At 41.1% G+C, this 19,485-nt stretch overlaps 1 protein-coding gene across 1 annotated transcript in view; it reads right to left on the minus strand.

Annotated features, from left to right (window-relative positions):
* c1qtnf4 (C1q and TNF related 4) overlaps window positions 1–6,378 on the minus strand; it is an 86,649-nt gene extending 80,271 nt beyond the window's left edge. Inside the window, exon 1 of the mRNA XM_061887303.1 lies at window positions 6,257–6,378. Coding sequence (XP_061743287.1) covers window positions 6,257–6,363 — 107 coding nt within the window. The 5' untranslated portion in view covers window positions 6,364–6,378. The remainder of the gene's footprint in view (window positions 1–6,256) is intronic.
* Between the last annotated feature and the right edge of the window lie 13,107 nt (window positions 6,379–19,485).

Here is a 19,485-nt window from a genome sequence, read left to right on the forward strand (position 1 = left end):
ACTGTCAGAGCCCTGCTGCTACTATCCCTCGTATTAGTCTCTCTTCCTTTCTACCCTTCCCCGCCTCTCATCTCCAACACTTGTCAGCGAGCTGTCAGCTGCCAGCTCGGCTGCAGTCGTAGAGGCAGCCCGGGGACTGGATGGACGTCAGAGACAGGAAGAGCGAAAGAGGACATGCCAGGTTCGCCATCTGAAGCTGGACAACAGAAGAGATCTATTTCTCAGAGCTGTAATCCGGTAAACATCTGCTATCTCGTGCTGCAGTCTGACAACAGAAAGAAGTACAGCAGCTAGACTGCTGCTCTCTTACCTGATACAACTACCGATAGTCACACAAGTGGAGGATGGAGATAATGCGGCTATTACAGCAATCTACGCACTATCGATTCAATTCCAACTGCTACTGAATTAAGTCAAGCTAAACCCAAAGTATGTAGTAATCCCTGGTTTATCGCAGTTAATTGGTATGGTACTGGGATGCTTGAATTTTCATGAATTAGGACTGATTTGTTATGTCTGTTCGGCATCGTGATGCCGGGTTCGATTCCCTCGAGGATGCGTCGAAAATTGAACACAGCAAGAGGTATGAACTAATGATTTATTTAACAAAAGGTGCTAGAGAACCAAAATACTGGAGCTGAGAAAAGGCAAACAAAAGACGCTAGTATGAAAGCTAGGATAAGCAAATAGTAAACTAAACTGGCACATAGGCACACAAAGGGGAAAACAAAACATTCAGCATGAGAGCTAAGAATGAATAAAATTGCGCAGCGTGAGAGCTCGCGAGAATAATACAGAAATTGCATATAAGCAAAAGTGTAAAACAGATGTACCGTTGTGTATGAACAAATTTGGATCCCAGACTAAACAACAAAAGATGCAGGCTTATATAAGGCAGGTTATTAGTGAGAACAGGTGTGCAGGGCCGTGAGTAACAGGTGAAACTGATAAGCTACCATGATGACCGACTAAACAGGAAATAATAGGATCAGACGGAGAGTGAAAATAAAAATGGAACAATAAACAATAATATGTGGAGGATCCAAAAAGCGTATCTCAACATAATTAATTATAATAAATGGTCTGTATTTAGGGCAGCACGGTGTGAGAGGGGTTAGTGCATCTGCCTCACAATCCTGGGTAGTCCTGGGTTCAATCCCGGGCTCGGGATCTTTCTGTGTGGAGTTTGCATGTTCTCTCTGTGACTGCGTGGGTTCCCTCTGGGTACTCCGGCTTCCTCCCACCTCCAAAGACATGCACCTGGGAATAATTTGATTGGCAACACTAAATGGTCCCTAGTGTGTGAGTGTGAATGTGAATGTTGTATCTCTATCTGTGTTGGCCCTGCGATGAGGTGGCGACTTGTCCAGGGTTTACCCCGCCTTCCGCCCAAATGCAGCTGAGATAGGCTCCAGCGACCCCCCGCGACCCCAAAAAAAGGGACAATCGGTAGAAAATGGATAGATGGATGGGTCTGTATTTACATAGCACTTTACTATATACCTGCACAATACGCAAAGTGCTCTACATTGTATGTCACATTCACCCAGTCACCCATTCACACGGGGGAAGGAGCAACGTGGGGTAGGTCACTTGTCCAAGGAGACAACGGCCGTGACTCGGATGGCGAAAGCTGGATTCGAACTCTGAAGTTGCAGGCATGACTGCACTACCGTTAGAGCCACACCGCCCCTAATTTAATTATAAACCAAACATTTTCCCTTGCAAGAGCATAACAAAATGGGGTGGCATGACGTAGGGGGTAGAGCGGCCGTGCCAGAAAACTGAGGGTTGCAGGTTCGCTTCCGACCTATTGACATCCAAATCGCTGCCGTTGTGTCCTTGGGCAGGACAATTCACCCTTGCCCCCGGTGCCGCTCACACTGGTGGATGAATGATGAATGAATCATAGGTGGTGGTCGGAGAGGTCAGTCTACCCCAGGGCAGCTGTGGCTACTGATGTAGCTTACTACCACCGGGTGTGAATGAATGATGGGTTCCCACTTCTCTGTGAGCGCTTTGAGTATCTAACAATAGAAAAGCGCAATATAAATCTAATCCATTATTATTATTATTATTATTATTCTTATAAAAATGTCTTGTACTTTCTAAATACAAACCCTGTTTCCATATGAGTTGGGAAATTGTGTTAGATGTAAATATAAACGGAATACAATGATTTGCAAATCATTTTCAACCCATATTCAGTTGAATATGCTTAAAAGAAAACATATTTAATGTTCAAACCGATAAACATTTTTTTGTGTGCAAATAATCATTAACTTTAGAATTTGATGCCAGCAACACGTGACAAAGAAGTAGGGAAAGGTGGCAATAAATACCGATAAAGTTGAGGAATGCTCATCAAACACTTATTTGGAACATCCCACAGGTGTGCAGGCTAATTGGGAACAGGTGGGTGCCATGATTGGGTATAAAAACAGCTTGCCAAAAAATGCTCAGTCTTTCACAAGAAAGGATGGGGTGAGGTATACCCCTTTGTCCAAAACTGCATGAGCAAATAGTCAAACAGTTTAAGAACAACGTTTCTCAAAGTGCAATTGCAAAAAAATTAGGGATTTCAACATCTACCGTCCATAATATCATCAAAAGGTTCAGAGAATCTGGAGAAATCACTCCACGTAAGAGGCATGGCCGGAAACCAACATTGAATGACCGTGAACTTCGATCTCTCAGACAGCACTGTATCAAAAACTGACATCAATATCTGAAGGATATCACCACATGGGCTCAGGAACACTTCAGAAAACCACTGTCACTAAATACAGTTGGTCGCTACATCTGTAAGTGCAAGTTAAAGCTCTGCTACGCAAAGCGAAAGCCATTCATCAACAACATCCAGAAACGCCGCCGGCTTTTCTGGGCGCGAGATCATCTAAGATGGACTGATGCAAAGTGGAAAAGTGTTCTGTGGTCTGACGAGCTCACATTTCACATTGTTTTTGTAAATATTTGACATTGTGTCATTCGCACCAAAGGGGAAGCGAACCATCTGGACTGTTATCGACGCAAAGTTCAAAAGCCAGCATCTGTTATGGTATGGGGGTGCATTAGTGCCCAAGGCACGGGTAAATTACACATCTGTGAAGGCACCATTAATGCTGAAAGGTACATACAGGTTTTGGAACAACATATGCTGCCATCTAAGCGCTGTCTTTTTCATGGACGCCCTTGCTTATTTCAGCAAGACAATGCCAAGTCACATCCAGCACATGTTACAACAGCGTGGCTTCGTAAAAAAAAGAGTGTGGGTACTCTCCTGGCCCGCTTGCAGTCCCGAACTGTCTCCCATCGAAAATGTGTGGCGTTTTATGAAGCGTAAAATATGACAGAGGAAACCCCGGACTGTTGAACGACTGAAGCTCTACATAAAACAAGAATGGGAAAGAATTCCACTTTCAAAGCTTCAACAATTTGTTTCCTCAGTTCCCAAATGTTTATTGAGTGTTGTTAAAAGAAAAGGTGATGTAACACGGTGGTGAACATGCCCTTTCCCAACTACTTTGGCACGTGTTGCAGCCATGAAATTCTAAGTTAATTATTATTTGCAAAAAAATATATAGTTTTTGAGTTTGAACATCAAATATTTTGTCTTTGTAGTGCATTCAATTGAATATGGGTTGAAAAAGATGTGCAAATCAATGTATTCTGTTTGTATTTACATCCAACACAATTTCCCAACTCATATGGAAACAGGGTTTGTTTTTACAGTTACAAGGAAGAAGAATCCCGGTAAAAATCTTTTTTGCCTGCAACTGTGCTTTTAGTGATTCATCCTCTGTGAGGGGCGGACCTTGAGGCACACCTGCGCGCAATTACCACACCGATATTAAGGCTCGTCACTGTCAGCTATGCCTTGCAGATTATTGTCTCCAAAACTCCTTTCGTGCATGCGCCTGCTTCACCACACCTGGTATGTTTTCGCTACTTTGTCCTGAATTCCCTAACCTCCTGTTTGTTTATCTCCTAGTCCCCCTGAGGTAAAAGGATTACTTTTGTTGGACTTTTGCCCTGCTCAGTGTGCCCTGGCCCTTTCTCCTGTCGACCTCTAAGGAACCTATTTTGTCCAGACTTCATTAAATTAAGTTAAAGTTGTCCTCTGCATTTGATCCATCCCCTTTACTATCCCCTGGGAAGTGAGGGGAGCAGTGGGCAGCAGCAGTGCTGCGTCTGGGAATCATTTTTGATGAATTAACCCCGAATTCCTACCCCTGAGTGCCAAGCAGGGAGGTAATGAGTCCCATTTTCATAGTCTTTGGTATTATTCGGCTGGGATTTGAACTCAAAACCTACCAATCTCAGGGCGGACACTCTAACCACTATGCGACTGAGTAGGCATGGTGTGCATTACTGCCCCATCGCCGTTACTGATCCCTTTTTGTCTGATTCAATTTTTTCATTTTTGTAATTTCAGTTTGTCTCTCGTCTCTGCATCCTGGGGTCACCCCCACTTGACCAAGACCTTAATAGAAGTGGAGTGAAATATATGTATATAGTTCTTTTCTCTATTGACTCAAAGCGGTTTACATGGTGAAACCCAATATCCAAGCTACATCTTTAAACCAGTGTGGGTCGGTTGGTAGAATGGCCGTGCCAGAAACTTGAGAGATCCAGGTTCGTTTTCCGCTTCTGCCAACCTAGTCATTGCTGTTGTGTCCTTGGGCAGGACACTTGACCCACCTGGTCCCAGTGCCACCCACACTGGTTTAAAACTGTAACTTAGATATTGGGTTTCACTATGTAAAGCGCTTTGAGTCACTAGAGAAAAGCGCTATATAAATATAATTCAGTTCACTTCACTGGGAGCAGGTAGGTAAAGTGTCTTACCCAAGGACACAATGGTAGTGACGAGGATTGCAGAAGCGGGGATCGAACCTGCAACCCTCAAGTTGCTGGCACGGCCACTCTACCAACCGAGCTATACCGCCCCTTGAACCTTATCAAAATATGTGATAATCTTATACATTTGATGATGCAAAAAAAACACTATCGTATTTATCGTACTATAAGTCGCAGTTTTTTTCATAGATTGGCCGGGAGTGCGACTTATACTCAGGAGCGACTTATGTGTGAAATTATTTACACATTACCGTAAAATATCAAATTATATTATTTAGCTCATTCACGTAAGAGACTAGACGTATAAGATTTCATGGGATTTAGTAATTAGGAGTGACAGATTGTTTGGTAAACGTATAGCATGTTCTATATGTTATAGTTATTTGAATGACTCTTACCATAATATGTTACGTTGACATACCAGGCACCTTCTCAGTTGGTTATTTATGCGTCATATAATGTACACTTATTCAGCCTGTTGTTCACTATTCTTTATTTATTTTAAATTGCCTTTCAAATGTCTATTCTTGGTGTTGGATTATATCAAATAAATTTCCCCCAAAAATGCAACCTATATTTGTTTTTTTCCTTCTTTATTATGCATTTTCGGCAGGTGCGATTTATACTCCGAAGCGATTTATACTCTGAAAAATACGGTAATAATTTCTGTATTTTTGTTACAGATTGAGCACAATTAGTGCACAAATAAATGTCTTAGCTATTGCTATGAAACGTAAAAGAGGTGGGATTAAATAAGGTCTGCGTCTTCCCACTGGAATGAGAAACTAGGAATATGTGATGTTCCAATTGAAACTGTTGTCATGGGCAAAATATTAAAGCACAACTAAATACACACTGGAGGTGTAAATAATACAGCAAGTACTGTTTTTTTTTGCAACAAAGGTGGCACTTTTTCCTCACCAGCAGCCTTTTTCACATCACAGCATCCTGTTGCCTCTGGGACCTCCAGTGTCAGCGCCACAATTAACAAAAAAATATATGCATCCTCCCATGCATACTAGTGATATTCAAAGTGATGGTACATACTAAACACATGCCTTCTTCTGTTCGAGGTATCACTGTTTAAATAATGCATATCGCTCAAATGCGGCATGAGCGCTAAATGCAGAATTCCCCCAGAATTCATCACTATAAGGCACCATCTGGTATTTTTACAGCGTTCAAAAAATTAAGTCTCAACCTGTGTTTTACGGTGGTCCGTCAGGACACCGCCGCTAACCACCCCTCCAACCTCAGGTGGTGCATCACTGTTTACGTTGCATGCCTGCAGACTCCGAACTTGGGCAGGTCACCCAGCTCTCACATTCACACCAGAAGACAGATGGAGACCCGTGGATGTGATCATGCTGATGGTGATGATGAAAAGCCATCTCACCTTTGCATGCGTGTGAGCTTGGATCGCCCGTCCTGCTTGTGTGGGAAGCGCGGAGCTGAAACTTCCGACTCTCCGCTGCCGTTTGGCGAAACCTCCCCTCGCTTCATCTCCCCCCCTCCTCTTTTCTTTTCAATCTGCTCTCCCCCTCCTTGCTCTTTTGCCCATCACCCATTGTTCCATCTGCTCCTTCTCTCTTTTTCTCTCTTCTGTTCACACACCTCCACTCTCCCGCCCTCACCCTCACACGATATGCTATGGTGGGTTGTAATGTGATTAGATGTTCTTAGAGGTGCAATGCGCATACTGCAGTGATGCTCCCGATTTAATGCAGGCACATACTCCCAGTCTCTGTGCATGTTGGAGAGAGTGTTTGTTGTACCTGGATTTATATCGCAGCTAACTTCCTTCTTCTTTCTCATCTCAAGAAGTCATAATCTTCTTTTACTTGTCGTGACTCAGATAGAAAATACATGTTGTGAATTTGAAATTAAATCCTATCCAACCACTTTTCCCTTCATAATCATATTCAAATCTGTTGCAGATTCACACGCATGAGCACTGTACCCCTCCCGCGCTTTGCTTTTTAGGGGGTCTGGCATTTACCAGACTGCCGCGCTCTTTTGCATCTGATCTTCCCGCAGGCTTTTGGGCAAACTGCTGTGCTTTGTGTTCCGGCCAACGCACAGAAATAGATTTAAGGAGTGGGCAGAGCAGCTCCGCAGTAAGGCTGAACTGTCACGATCGGCTTAGTCGGAGTAGGACCCGAACGCAGAGCAAAAATAATAAGAATACTACTAAAAAGGCAAACTCCAAAAGGAGTGAGGGAAAATAACTCAATAGGTGTGAAGAAATAAAAAATGCACACAAAAGGTGTGGAGAGGAAACATTTAACACTCCACGGCAATGCAGGAAAACAAAAAGCATGAGTGGAGCCAAAGCAGAGAAGGCGGACACGTTCGGAAGGGTGAACCATCAGGAATCTACTGGCAAAAGTGAAGAGCTTAAGTAGACATGAAGAATTGAGTATCTGGTGCGTGCTGCAGGTGGCTCCGCCCCGTGACCTAGAAGCACTGCTACAAAAAACAGACCACCTGTCTGCTTTTGAGCTGCCAAATCATGACATAAATCGCTGTGCTGGCAAAATGCATCTGCTCTAGACAAGGAATAAGGAAACCACCACAAACTGATACAAAGTTGGGACATTTTCATGACTTTTGCTTGGTGTTGATCAGTAGGATCAAGAAATCAATGATCTTCATTCTAGAGTGGCCGAGAGAGCAACTTGAGGGTTCCAGGTTCGATTCCCGCTTTCAGCGTTGTATCCTAGGGCAAGACACCTTACCCACCTGCTCCCAGTGCCACCCACTCTGGTTTAAATGTACAAACCCCTTTTCCATATGAGTTGGGAAATTGTGTTAGATGTACTTGTAAACAGAATACAACGATTTGCTAATCATTTTCAACCCATATTCAGTTGAATATGCTACAAAGACAACATTTTTGATGTTCGAACTGATAAACATTTTTTTTTGTGCAAATTATCATTATCTTTAGAATTGGATGCCAGCAACACGTGACAAAGAAGTTAGGAAAGGTGGCAATAAATACTGATAAAGTTGAGGAATGCACATCAAACACTTATTTGGAACATCCCAGAGGTGTGCAGGCTAATTGGGAACAGGTGGGTGTAATTGGGTATAAAAGCAGCTTCCCAAAAAATGCTAAGTCTTTCACAAGAAAGGATGGGGCGAGGTACACCCCTTTGTCCACAACTGTGTGAGCAAACAGTCAAACAGTTTAAGAACTTTTCTCGAAGTGCAATTGCAAGAAATTTAGGGATTTCAACATCTACGGTCCATAATATCATCAACATGTTCAGAGAATCTGGACAAATCCTTCCACGTAATTGTGATTGCCTGAAATCAACATTGAATGACCGGGACCTTTGATCCCTCAGACAGCACTGTATTAAAAACCGACATCAATCTCTAAAGGATATCACCACATGGGTTCAGGAACACTTTAGAAAACCACTGTCACTAAATATAGTTTGTAGCTACATCTGTAAGTGCAAGTTAAAGCTCTACTATGCAAAGCGAAAGCCATTCATCAACAATATCCAGAAACGCCGCCGGCTTCTCTGGGCCCGAGATCATCTAAGATGGACTGATGCAAAGTGGAAAAGTGTTCTGTGGTCTGACGAGCCCACATTTCAAATTGTTTTTGGAAATATTCTACATCGTGTCATCCGGACTAAAGGGGAAGCGAACCATCCAGACTGTTACCGATCAAAGTTCAAAAGCCGGCACCTGTGATGGTATAGGGGTGTATTAGTGCCCAAGGTATGGGTAACTTACACATCTGTCAAGGCACCATTAATGCTAAAAGTTACATACAGGTTTTGGAACAACATATGCTGCCATCTAACCACCGTCTTTTTCATGGACGCCCCTGCTTATTTCAGCAAGACAATGCCAAGCCACATTCACCTGTCGCAGCCATGAAATTATTATTTGCAAAAAAAAACAACATTAAGGTTATGAGTTTGAACATCATAAAAATATCCTGTCTTTGTAGTGCATTCAATTGAATATGGGTCAAAAAGGATTTGCAAATCATTGTATTCCGTTTATATTTACATCTAACACTATTTCCCAACTACAATGGAAATGGGGTTTGTAACTAAAGATGTACACAATAGGTGTGAAGAAAGAAAAATTGCACCCAAAAGGTGTGGAGAGGAAATATTTAACACTCCACGGCAATGCAGGGACAGAGCCACAGGAAAACGAAAAGCATGAGTGAAGCCAAAGCAGACAAGGCGAACACGTTCGGAAAGGTGAACCATCAGGAATCTACTGGCTCTGAATTAACTGGAGAGCTTAAGTAGACAGGAAGAATTGAGTATTAGGTGCGTGCTGCAGGTGGCTACGCCCCGTGACCCAGATGCACTGCTACAAAAAGCAGACAGGTGGCAGCAGAGCTGCCAAATCATGACATACATCGCTTTGCTGGCAAAATGCATCTGCTCTACACAAGGCATAAGGAAACCACAACAAACTGACACAAAGTTGGGACATTTTCATGACTTTTGCTTGGTTTTGGTCAACAGGATCAAGAAATCAATTATCTTCATTGTAGAGTGGCCGAGCAAGCGACTTCAGGGTTCCAGGTTCGATTCCTGCTTTCACCGTTCTGTCCTTGGGCAAGACACCTTACCCACCTGCTCCCAGTGCCACCCACTCTGGTTTAAATGTAACTTAGATATTGGGTTTCACTATGTCAAGCGCTTTGAGTCACTAGAGACAAGTGCTTTGAGTCACTAGAGACAAGCGCTATATAAATATAATTCACAATTCACAATTCACATTGGGCTTGATCCAACAGACAGCACGGATGACAAAGACGTTGGTTAATAACACAGTACTTGCAGCAACAGAACAGGTGGCTGAGAAAACTGACTGATCACCAAATAATAAAACAATTTGGGTAAGACTCAGACTATCAAAGTTTAGGCACTGGAAATACATTTTTTCCAGACTAGGCAGTGTATTTGTCTATAAGTAGCAACTACTAGAGTGACATAGAAATGCATTACATGTAAATCATCCCTGACCATGATGCCACAATTTCCTCATCACAAGTCCCTAGTGCTTGATGTCTGGTGAGTGTGAGACTGACAGCACTTGAGTTATTTTAATGGATGTGCCAATCGATTGGCCATCGATCAGTATCGGTTGATTTTCTATGTGATTACTAAGTTTGTATACCATGGGTGTCAAACTCTGGCCCACCGTGTAATTTCATTTGGGCCTTGAAGCAATACCAAATTAACATTAGAGCTGGCCCACCAATATTATACAGCGGCGGTGCCGCCGTAACACCGCATTCACCGCTAATACTCATACTTGCCAACACTCACGATTTTCCCGAGAGACTCCCGAAGTTAATAACCCCTCACGAAAATCTCCCAGGGCAACCATTCTCCCGTATTCCTCCAATTTCTCAACAATATTGGGGGCGTGCCTTAAAGGGGAACATTATCACCAGACCTATGTAAGCGTCAATATATACCTTGATGTTGGAGAAAAAAGACCACATATTTTTTTAACCGATTTCCGAACTCTAAAAGGGTGAATTTGGCAATTTAAACGCCTTTCCATTGTTCACTGTCGGACCGATGACCTTTCACCCGTGACGTTACAATGGGAAGCAATCCGCCATTTTGTCAAACACATTACACGCACAAGTCAAATCAGCTCTGTTATTTTCCGTTTTAACAACACAAACAGGGACGGATTCAAGTTGTCTTACGTGGAGTGTGCATCGATTAGCACAGCATGCTAATCGATGCTAACATGGCAGAAATGGCAAGAAAGTGTGGATATCCTGCGTTACTCAAAGCAGATGCATTTCCAACGATAAAGTCAACGAAATCACAAAGGTGAGTTATGTTGATGTTATTGACTTATGTGCAGAGGTGGGTAGTAACGCGCTACATTTACTCTGTTGCATTTACTTGAGTAACTTTTGGGATAAATTGTACTTCTACGAGTAGTTTTTATGCAACATATTTTTACTTTTACTTGAGTATATTTATAGAGAAGAAACGCTACATTTACTCCGTTCCATTTATCTACATTAAGCTCGCTACTCGCTACTTTTTTTTATCGATCTATTAATGTTTGTTTTGGTTAATGACAGAGCTTCAAAGTAGAATCCACGCATGCCTGCGTTTCACCAATCACATGCAGTCACTGGTGACGTTGGACCAATCAAACAGATCCAGGCGGTCACATGACCGGGATACGTAAAACCCGACTTAAACATGTTGACAAACTTATTCGGGTGTTACCATTTAGTGGTCAATTGTACGGAATATGTACTGTACTGTGCAATCTAATACTAAAAGTTTCAATCAATCAATCAAAAGTGTAAAGGAAAAAAGACACTTTTCATTTCAACCGTACTTCCCGTCAAAAGCCTAAAGACTGATCGCACAGTTCCTGTCTTCACAATAAAAGCGCCACTCCATCGCGCCTGCGTTAACAAAAAAAGAGTCTCCGAAAGCCAGCGCAAACAAGCTAGCAAGCTACGGAGTTTGCCGCCAATGTATTTCTTGTAAAGTGTATAAAAACGAATATGGAAGCTGGACAAATAAGATGCCAAAACCAACAACTTTCATGTGGTATTAGACAGAAAAGAGGAACTTTCTTCTCCTCCATTTGAAAACGTGGACGTCTGATTCCAATCAATGCAAGTCATTAGAATCAGGTAATACACCAACTTATATTCTTGTCTTCATGAAAGATATGAATCTATATGTTAAACATGCATGTATATTCATTAAAACGCCTTCAACATGTGAACAAAAACGGCAAAATAAATAAATATAAATTATATACTGTATATATGTAAGTATATATATATATATATATATATATATATATATATATACTGTATATATATATGTATATATATATATATATACTGTATATATATATATATATATGTGAGGGTATGTATGATATGTGTGTGTATGTATGATATGTGTGTGTGTATGTATATGTATATATGAGGTAGATCACCTCGACTTGGTCATTTACTAAGTAATTGATAAACGTTGAAAAACTTATTGGGGTGTTACCATTTAGTGGTCAATTGTACGGAAGATGTACTGTACTGTGCAATCTAGTAATACAAGTTGTAATCAATCAATCAATCAATCAATCAATCAATCAAATCAATGAATGCCTACTGAGGCTATGCTGCTGTTAAGTTATTGTGGCTCAATGTGCCATTTTTTTATTTTATTTTAATGTACTATTATTTAATATATATATATTATTGTTTTAGTTGCTTAAGAGATATTCCTGGCTCTGAATTTGCTCATTGCTATTTTTATGTTTTTGTGCATTATTTGTTGCCGTAATCAGGTTACTCATCAGTTACTCAGTACTTGAGTAGTTTTTTCACAACATACTTTTTACTTTTACTCAAGTAAATATTTGGGTGACTACCCCTTACTTTTACTTGAGTAATAAATCTCTAAAGTAACAGTACTCTTACTTGAGTACAATTTCTGGCTACTCTACCCACCTATGCTTATGTGCTAATCAGACATGTTTGGTCACGGCATGACTGCCAGCTAATCGATGCTAACATGCTATTTAGGCTAGCTGTATGTACATTTGTAGCTATATTTGCATACAGCCTTTCCCTCCAACCACATTTAATGCCAAACAAACACTTACCAATCGACTGATTTAAGTTGCTCCAGTGGTCAAAAGATGCAATCGTTGGTTGGAAGGCGATCGCCGAATAGCTTCAATAGCTATTCGCGCAATAGCTTCAGTTTCTTCTTCAATTTCGTTTTTGCTATCTGCCTCCACACTCCAACCATCCGTTTCAATACATGCGTAGTCTGTTGAATCGTTTAAGCCACTGAAATCTGAGTCTGAATCCGAGCTAATGTCGCTATATCTTGCTGTTCTATCTTCCATGTATGTTTGTATTGGCATCATTATGTGACGTCACAGGAAAATGGACGGGTGTATTTACAGATAGCAAAAATCAGGCACTTTAAAGCCTTTTTTTGGGATATTCCATGATGGGTAAAATTTTGAAAAGAACTTCGAAAAATAAAATAAGCCACTGAAAACTGATTTTTATTTGTTTTAACCCTTCTGAAATTGTGATTATGTTCCCCTTTAAAGTCGCTGCCTTTAGCGTTCTCTACAACCTGTCATCACGTCCTCTTTTCCTCCATACAAACAGCGTGCCGGCCAAGTCACATAATATATGCGGCTTATTCACACACACACACACAAGTGAATGCAACGCATACTTGGTCGACAGCCATACAGGTCACCCTGAGGGTGGCCTTATAAACAACTTTAACACTGTTACAAATATGCGCCACACTGTGAACCCGCACCAAACAACAATGACAAACACATTTCGGGGGAACAACTGCACCGTAACACAACACAAACACAACAGAACCTACACCCAGAAGCCCTTGCAGCACTAACTATTACGGGATGCTACTATATACACCCCCACTACCACCAAACCCCGCCACCCCAACCCCGCCCACCTAATTTTTTTATTTTCAAATTTATTAGCCTGTGAAAAAAAATAATGTGGATATTTACCTCAGAAAGCTGCAAATGTATAAGACATTACACTTCTTATTTAAATTTTATTTAATATACCATTGATGTTTTTTTCGTTTGTTTTTTGAAAGTTGATTTTGCACTATTAAGTTATGTAAGTGTTGCTTGTTCCATACGCAGTGTTAAAGCAAATCAGTGTAGCAAACGGAGCAATAATTAACGTTTTATTCATGCACTTTCTCTTGCTACTTCAAGGCTTGAATGTTTGATTCATTCATTATTGTTTTTTTTTCAAATGTATTATTAGCCTGTGGAAAAAGTGTATTTTGATATTTACCTCAGAAGGCTGCAAATAGAAAAAAGGCATTAGATTTTTATTTGAAATTCAATTTGGTATGCCATTGATGTTTGTTAATTATTATTATTATTATTATTTGAAACTGGATTTTGCATGTCACTATAAAGTTTTATAAGCCTTGCTTGTTCGATATTCAATGCAAAACTTGTGTGGGTCCCTATTAAAAGGTTCATTTGTTCAACTTTGGCCCGCGGCTTTGTTCAGTTTTTAATTTTGGCCCACTCTGTATTTGAGTTTGACACCCCTGATGTATACCTTGTAGCAGTTCCTAATTGGGTCGGTTCATGAAGATCACTAAGATTTTGGACTACACTGGTACTGGTATTTCTTTTATCCAGCTGACTGTCGTCATTATGACATACGGTCACATTCCGTTCAAGTGTCGCTCCTATGCACGGATAGATGATAATTGTCTTGGAATGGTCACAAATAAGGACACAGCACCACACGTCATGTCTAGCATTAAAAGATTACAGTTGGTACAAAATACGGCTGCTAGACCTTTGACAAGAACAAGAAAGTTTGATCACATTACGCCTATACTGGCTCACCTGCACTGGCTTCCTGTGCACTTAAGATGTGACTTTAAGGTTTCACTACTTACAGTACGTATAAAATACTTCACGGTCTAGTTACAGCCTATCTTGCCGATTGTATTGTACCATATGTCCCAGCAAGAAATCTGCGTTCAAAGAACTCCGGTTTATTAGTGATTCCCAGAGACCAAAAAAAGTCTGCGGGCAATAGAGCGCTTTCTATTCGGGCTCCAGTACTCTGGAATGCCCTCAGTAGAAGCATTTAAGTACCATCTTAAAACTAATTTGTATACTCTAGCCTTTAAATAGATCCCCTTTTTGGACCAGTTGATCTGCCGTTTCTTTTCTTTTCTCCTCTGTCCCCCTCTCCCGTGTGTGTGTGTGTGTTTTTTCAGTGATGTACACCGTGTGAACATTTTTTTTTACATTCAAGTACCCCCTAATCAGAGCAAAGTATTTTTGGTTGAAAAAAAAACAAATAAAGAAGTAATATATAGCACTATGTCATCAGTTTCTGATTTATTAAATTGTATAACAGTGCAAAATATTGCTCATTTGTATTGGTCTCTCTTGAACTAATTGGAAAAAAAGATATAAAAATAACTAACAAACTTGTTGAAAAATAAACAAGTGAGTCCATCATAAATAAACATTTCTACTCATTGAAGTAATCATCAACTTAAAGTGCCCTCATTGGGGATTGTAATAGAGATCCATCTGGATTCATGAACTTAATTCTAAACATTTCTTCACAGAAAAAAAAATCTTTAACATCAATATTTATGGAACTTGTCCACAATTTTTTTTAGCTGTAACACTGAATATTGCATTGTTGCATTTATTTTCAACTATTTCAATTATTTGATGAATATATTTATAAAGGATTTCGGAATTGTTGCTCATTTTAGAATATTAAAAAAAATCTCACGTACCCCCTGGCAAACCTTCAAGTACCCACAGGGTTACGCGCACCCCCATTTGAGAACCACTGCTCTAGCCTTTAAATAGACCCCCTTTTTAGACAAGTTGATCTGCCGTTTGTTTTCTTTTCTCCTCTGCCCCCCTCTCCCTTGTGGAAGGGGCGGGGGGGACACAGGTCCGGTGGCCATGGATGAAGTGCTGGCCCTCCAGAGTCTGGACCCGGGGTGGACTGCTCGCCTGTGCATCAGTTGGGGACATCTTTGCGCTGCTGACCCGTCTCCGCTTGGGATGGTCTCCTGCTGGCCCTACTATGGACTGGACTCTCACTATTATGTTAGATCCGCTATGGACTGGACTCCCACTATTATTTTAGATCCACTATGGAATGGACTCCCACTATTATGTTAGATCCACTATGGACTGGACTCTCACTATTATGTTGGATCCACTATGGACTGGACTCTCACTATTATGTTAGATCCACTATTGACTGGACTCCCACTATTATGTTAGATCCACTATGGTACTTGACTCCCACTATTATGTTAGAGCCACTCTGGACTCTCACACTATTATGTTAGATCCACAATGGACTGGACTCTCACTATTATGTTAGATCCACTATGGACTGGACTCCCACTATTATGTTAGCGCCACTATGGACTGGACTCTCACACTATTATGTTAGATCCACTATGGACTGGACTCTCACACTATTATGTTAGATCCACAATGGACTGGACTCTCACTATGATGTTGGATCCACTATAGACTGGACTTTCACTATTATGTTAGATCCACTATGGACTGGACTCCCACTATTATGTTAGATCCACTATGGACTGGACTCTTACTGTTATGTTGGACCCACTATGGACTGGACTTTCACTATTATGTTAGATCCACTATGGAATGGACTCTTACTGTTATGTTGGACCCACTATGGACTGGACTCTTACTATTATGTTAGATCCACTATGGACTGGATTCTCAGTCTCCTGCTGGCTCCACTATGGACTGGACTCTCACTATTATGTTAGATCCACTATGGACTGGACTTTCACACTATTATGTTAGATCCACTATGGACTGGACTCTCACTATTATGTTGGATCCACTATGGACTAGACTTTCACAATATTATGTTAGACCCACTCGACGTCCATTGCTTTCGGTTTCCCCTGGGGGGTGGGTTTCCCACATATGCGGTCCTCTCCAAGGTTTCTCATAGTCATTCACATCGACGTCCCACTGGGGTCAGTTTTTCCTTGTACCGCGAATGTTGTTGCGGCTTCTGCAGCCCTTTGAGACACTTGTGATTTAGGGCTATATAAATAAACATTGACTGATTGACACACAAGTTTGTACGACTCTTATTCGTACTACACACTTCATCAACCATCCACTATGCAATCCAGTAATCCACAGGCCAATATTTATCCACTATTATTTAAACTGTTATTAGAAGGGCAAGCAGTACAAAATGGATGCAGGGTGTAAACATAGTGAATAGAAACTGCGTGGTCTTTACAAGACGATGACATAACTGCATCGCACCTTGCACATGCAAACATAGTCGACTTGTATGAAACAGAAAAAGCAGGCGTTGATAAAATACTTCCCTGCTGTGAGATGTTATATCATGATGTTGCTGCTGCACAACCTCTTGTGCTAGTAAAAATGCAAATAAAAAATGCAATTTTTCACTTTACACAAATTACATATAGTACCAGTTAGTACCGGTACTGATTAGGAATATTGATACTGGTAATGAAAAAACCCTAACGATATACATCACTATTGCCAATTCATTCCTTACTATGCTGATTACAAACGCAGATCTCCTCTTGTATTTTTTTTCTATTCCCCCAGCTAAAAAGCTGGAAGCCAATTGTGTGTTTTCATACACTGCACTGCAAAAAGTCAGTGTTCACAAACAAGAAAAAAAAATACGAAAAGTAGGGGTATTTTATTTGAACTAAGCAAAATTATCTGCCAATAGAACAAGAAAATTTGGCTCGTAAAGACTTTCCAAAACAAGTAAAATTAGCTAACCTCAATGAACCCAAAGATACATTAAAATAAGTATATTCTCACTAATAACAAGTGCACTCCCTGGGGGATAAAGTACTTTCTATTCTATTCTATTCTATTCTATATGGATAAGTATTTTCTATTGTTTCATTGAAAATAAAACAGCAAAGTCCATTTGGCTGTCATCTGTTTTAATATGACACACAATTGTGTCAAAGTCATGATTTTCTTTTCATGCTTGAAATAAGAATTTATTACTTAAAAAAATGAGTTTTATACTTGTGAGTGTTGATGACACAGCTTTGCAACATTTGATATTTTACTTTCAAGCATTTTTCACTCAATATAGGTCATCAAATCTCAGCAACAATCTGTAATATCTTACTGAGATCATTTAGGACCAAAACCCTTAAAACAAGTACTACACTCTAAAATAAACTCTGCTTAGTGAGCAGAATTATCTTATCAGACAGAAAATAAGCAGATATGACCCTTATTTGAGATATTTAATCCTACGTAGATTTCAGTTTTTGCAGTGTTTGGAGCTGTGCCACTAAGTTAATAATAATCACCTACATTACGACAAACCACATTTCTTAATATCTTAGGTAACATTATCACAGATGGATGGGGGTAAACATGTTACACACTGAGTAGACTGACCATACGTCCTCTTTTCCCCGGACATGTCCTCTTTTGCGGGGTTGTCCGGGCGGGGTTTCTTAAATGCCTCAAATGTCCGGCGTTTTGAGTCAGGGTTGCGTGTATTTTCATTGTATGCACAGAGTTGAAAGGGGGTTTACAAAAATAAAATTAAATTGGAAAGGTGTGCGCACGCAGTTATAATTGTGAGGGAGTGGCAGAGATAGAGAGAGCGCGAGAACGATGAGGTGGATTTAAGAGTTAATCAAGGCATACTTGACCAACAGGCATACAGGTCACACTGAGGGTGGCCGTATAAACAAATTTAACACTGTTAAAAATATGCGCCACACTGTGAACCCACACCAGAAAAGAATGACAAACACATTTCGGGGGAACAACTGCACCGTAACGCAACATAAACACAACAGAGCGTTCACCCAGAAGCCCTTGCAGCAGTAACTATTCCAGGACGCTACAATATCAATTAATCAATGTTTATTTATATAGCCCCAAATCACAAATGTCTCAAAGGACTGCACAAATCATTACGACTACAACATCCTTGGAAGAACCCACAAAAGGGCAAGGAAAACTCACACCCAGTGGGCAGGGAGAATTTACATCCAGTGGGACGCCAGTGACAATGCTGACTATGAGAAACCTTGGAGAGGACCTCAGATGTGGGCAACCCCCCCCCTCCCCTCTTGGGGACCGAAAGCAATGGATGTCGAGCGGGTCTAACATGTTGCTGTGAAAGTTCAATCCATAGTGGCTCCAACACAGCAGCGAGAGTTCAGTTCAAAGTGGATCCAAGACAGCAGCGAGAGTCCCGTCCACAGGAGACCATCTCAAGCGGAGGCGGATCAGCAGCGTAGAGATGTCCCCAATCGATACAGGCGAGCGGTCCATCCTGGGTCCCGACGAGCGGTCCATCCTGGGTCTCGACTCTGGACAGCCAGTACTTCATCCATGGTCATCGGACCGGACCCCCTCCACAAGGGAGGGGGGGACATAGGAGAAAGAAAAGAAGCGGCAGATCAACTGGTCTGAAAAGGAGGTCTATTTAAAGGCTAGAGTATACAGATGAGTTTTAAGGTGAGACTTAAATGCTTCTACTGAGGTAGCATCTCAAACTGTTACCGGGAGGGCATTCCAGAGTACTGGAGCCCGAACGGAAAATGCTCTATAGCCCGCAGACTTTTTTTGGGCTCTAGGAATCACTAATATACACCCCCGCTACCACCAAACCCCACCAACCCAACCCCGCCCACCTCGCCCATATTTCGGGAGAACATCCGCACCGTAACACAACATAAACACAAGACAACAAATACTCAGAACCCCTTGCAACACTGACTCTTCCGGGATGCTACAATATACAACCCTGGTTACGTCACATCAAATATTCCACTTTGAAAAATATTTTTAGTGGAAGATTTTGCATATTTTGTGTGTTTGCCATAAAAAAAATAGTTTTGTTTGACAAAAAGGGGCGGAAAACAAACAAAAAACATAAAGAAAACTAAAACATTTTGTAAGGAGGAATAGATCTGAAGTTAATGTAGACTCCAGATGTTTAAGGGTTAAACGGCGTGGTGCAGTGGAAGAGTGGCCGTG

The sequence above is a fragment of the Nerophis ophidion genome, linkage group LG25, assembly GCF_033978795.1.
Source record: "Nerophis ophidion isolate RoL-2023_Sa linkage group LG25, RoL_Noph_v1.0, whole genome shotgun sequence".
In the NCBI taxonomy this organism is placed as follows: domain Eukaryota; kingdom Metazoa; phylum Chordata; class Actinopteri; order Syngnathiformes; family Syngnathidae; genus Nerophis; species Nerophis ophidion.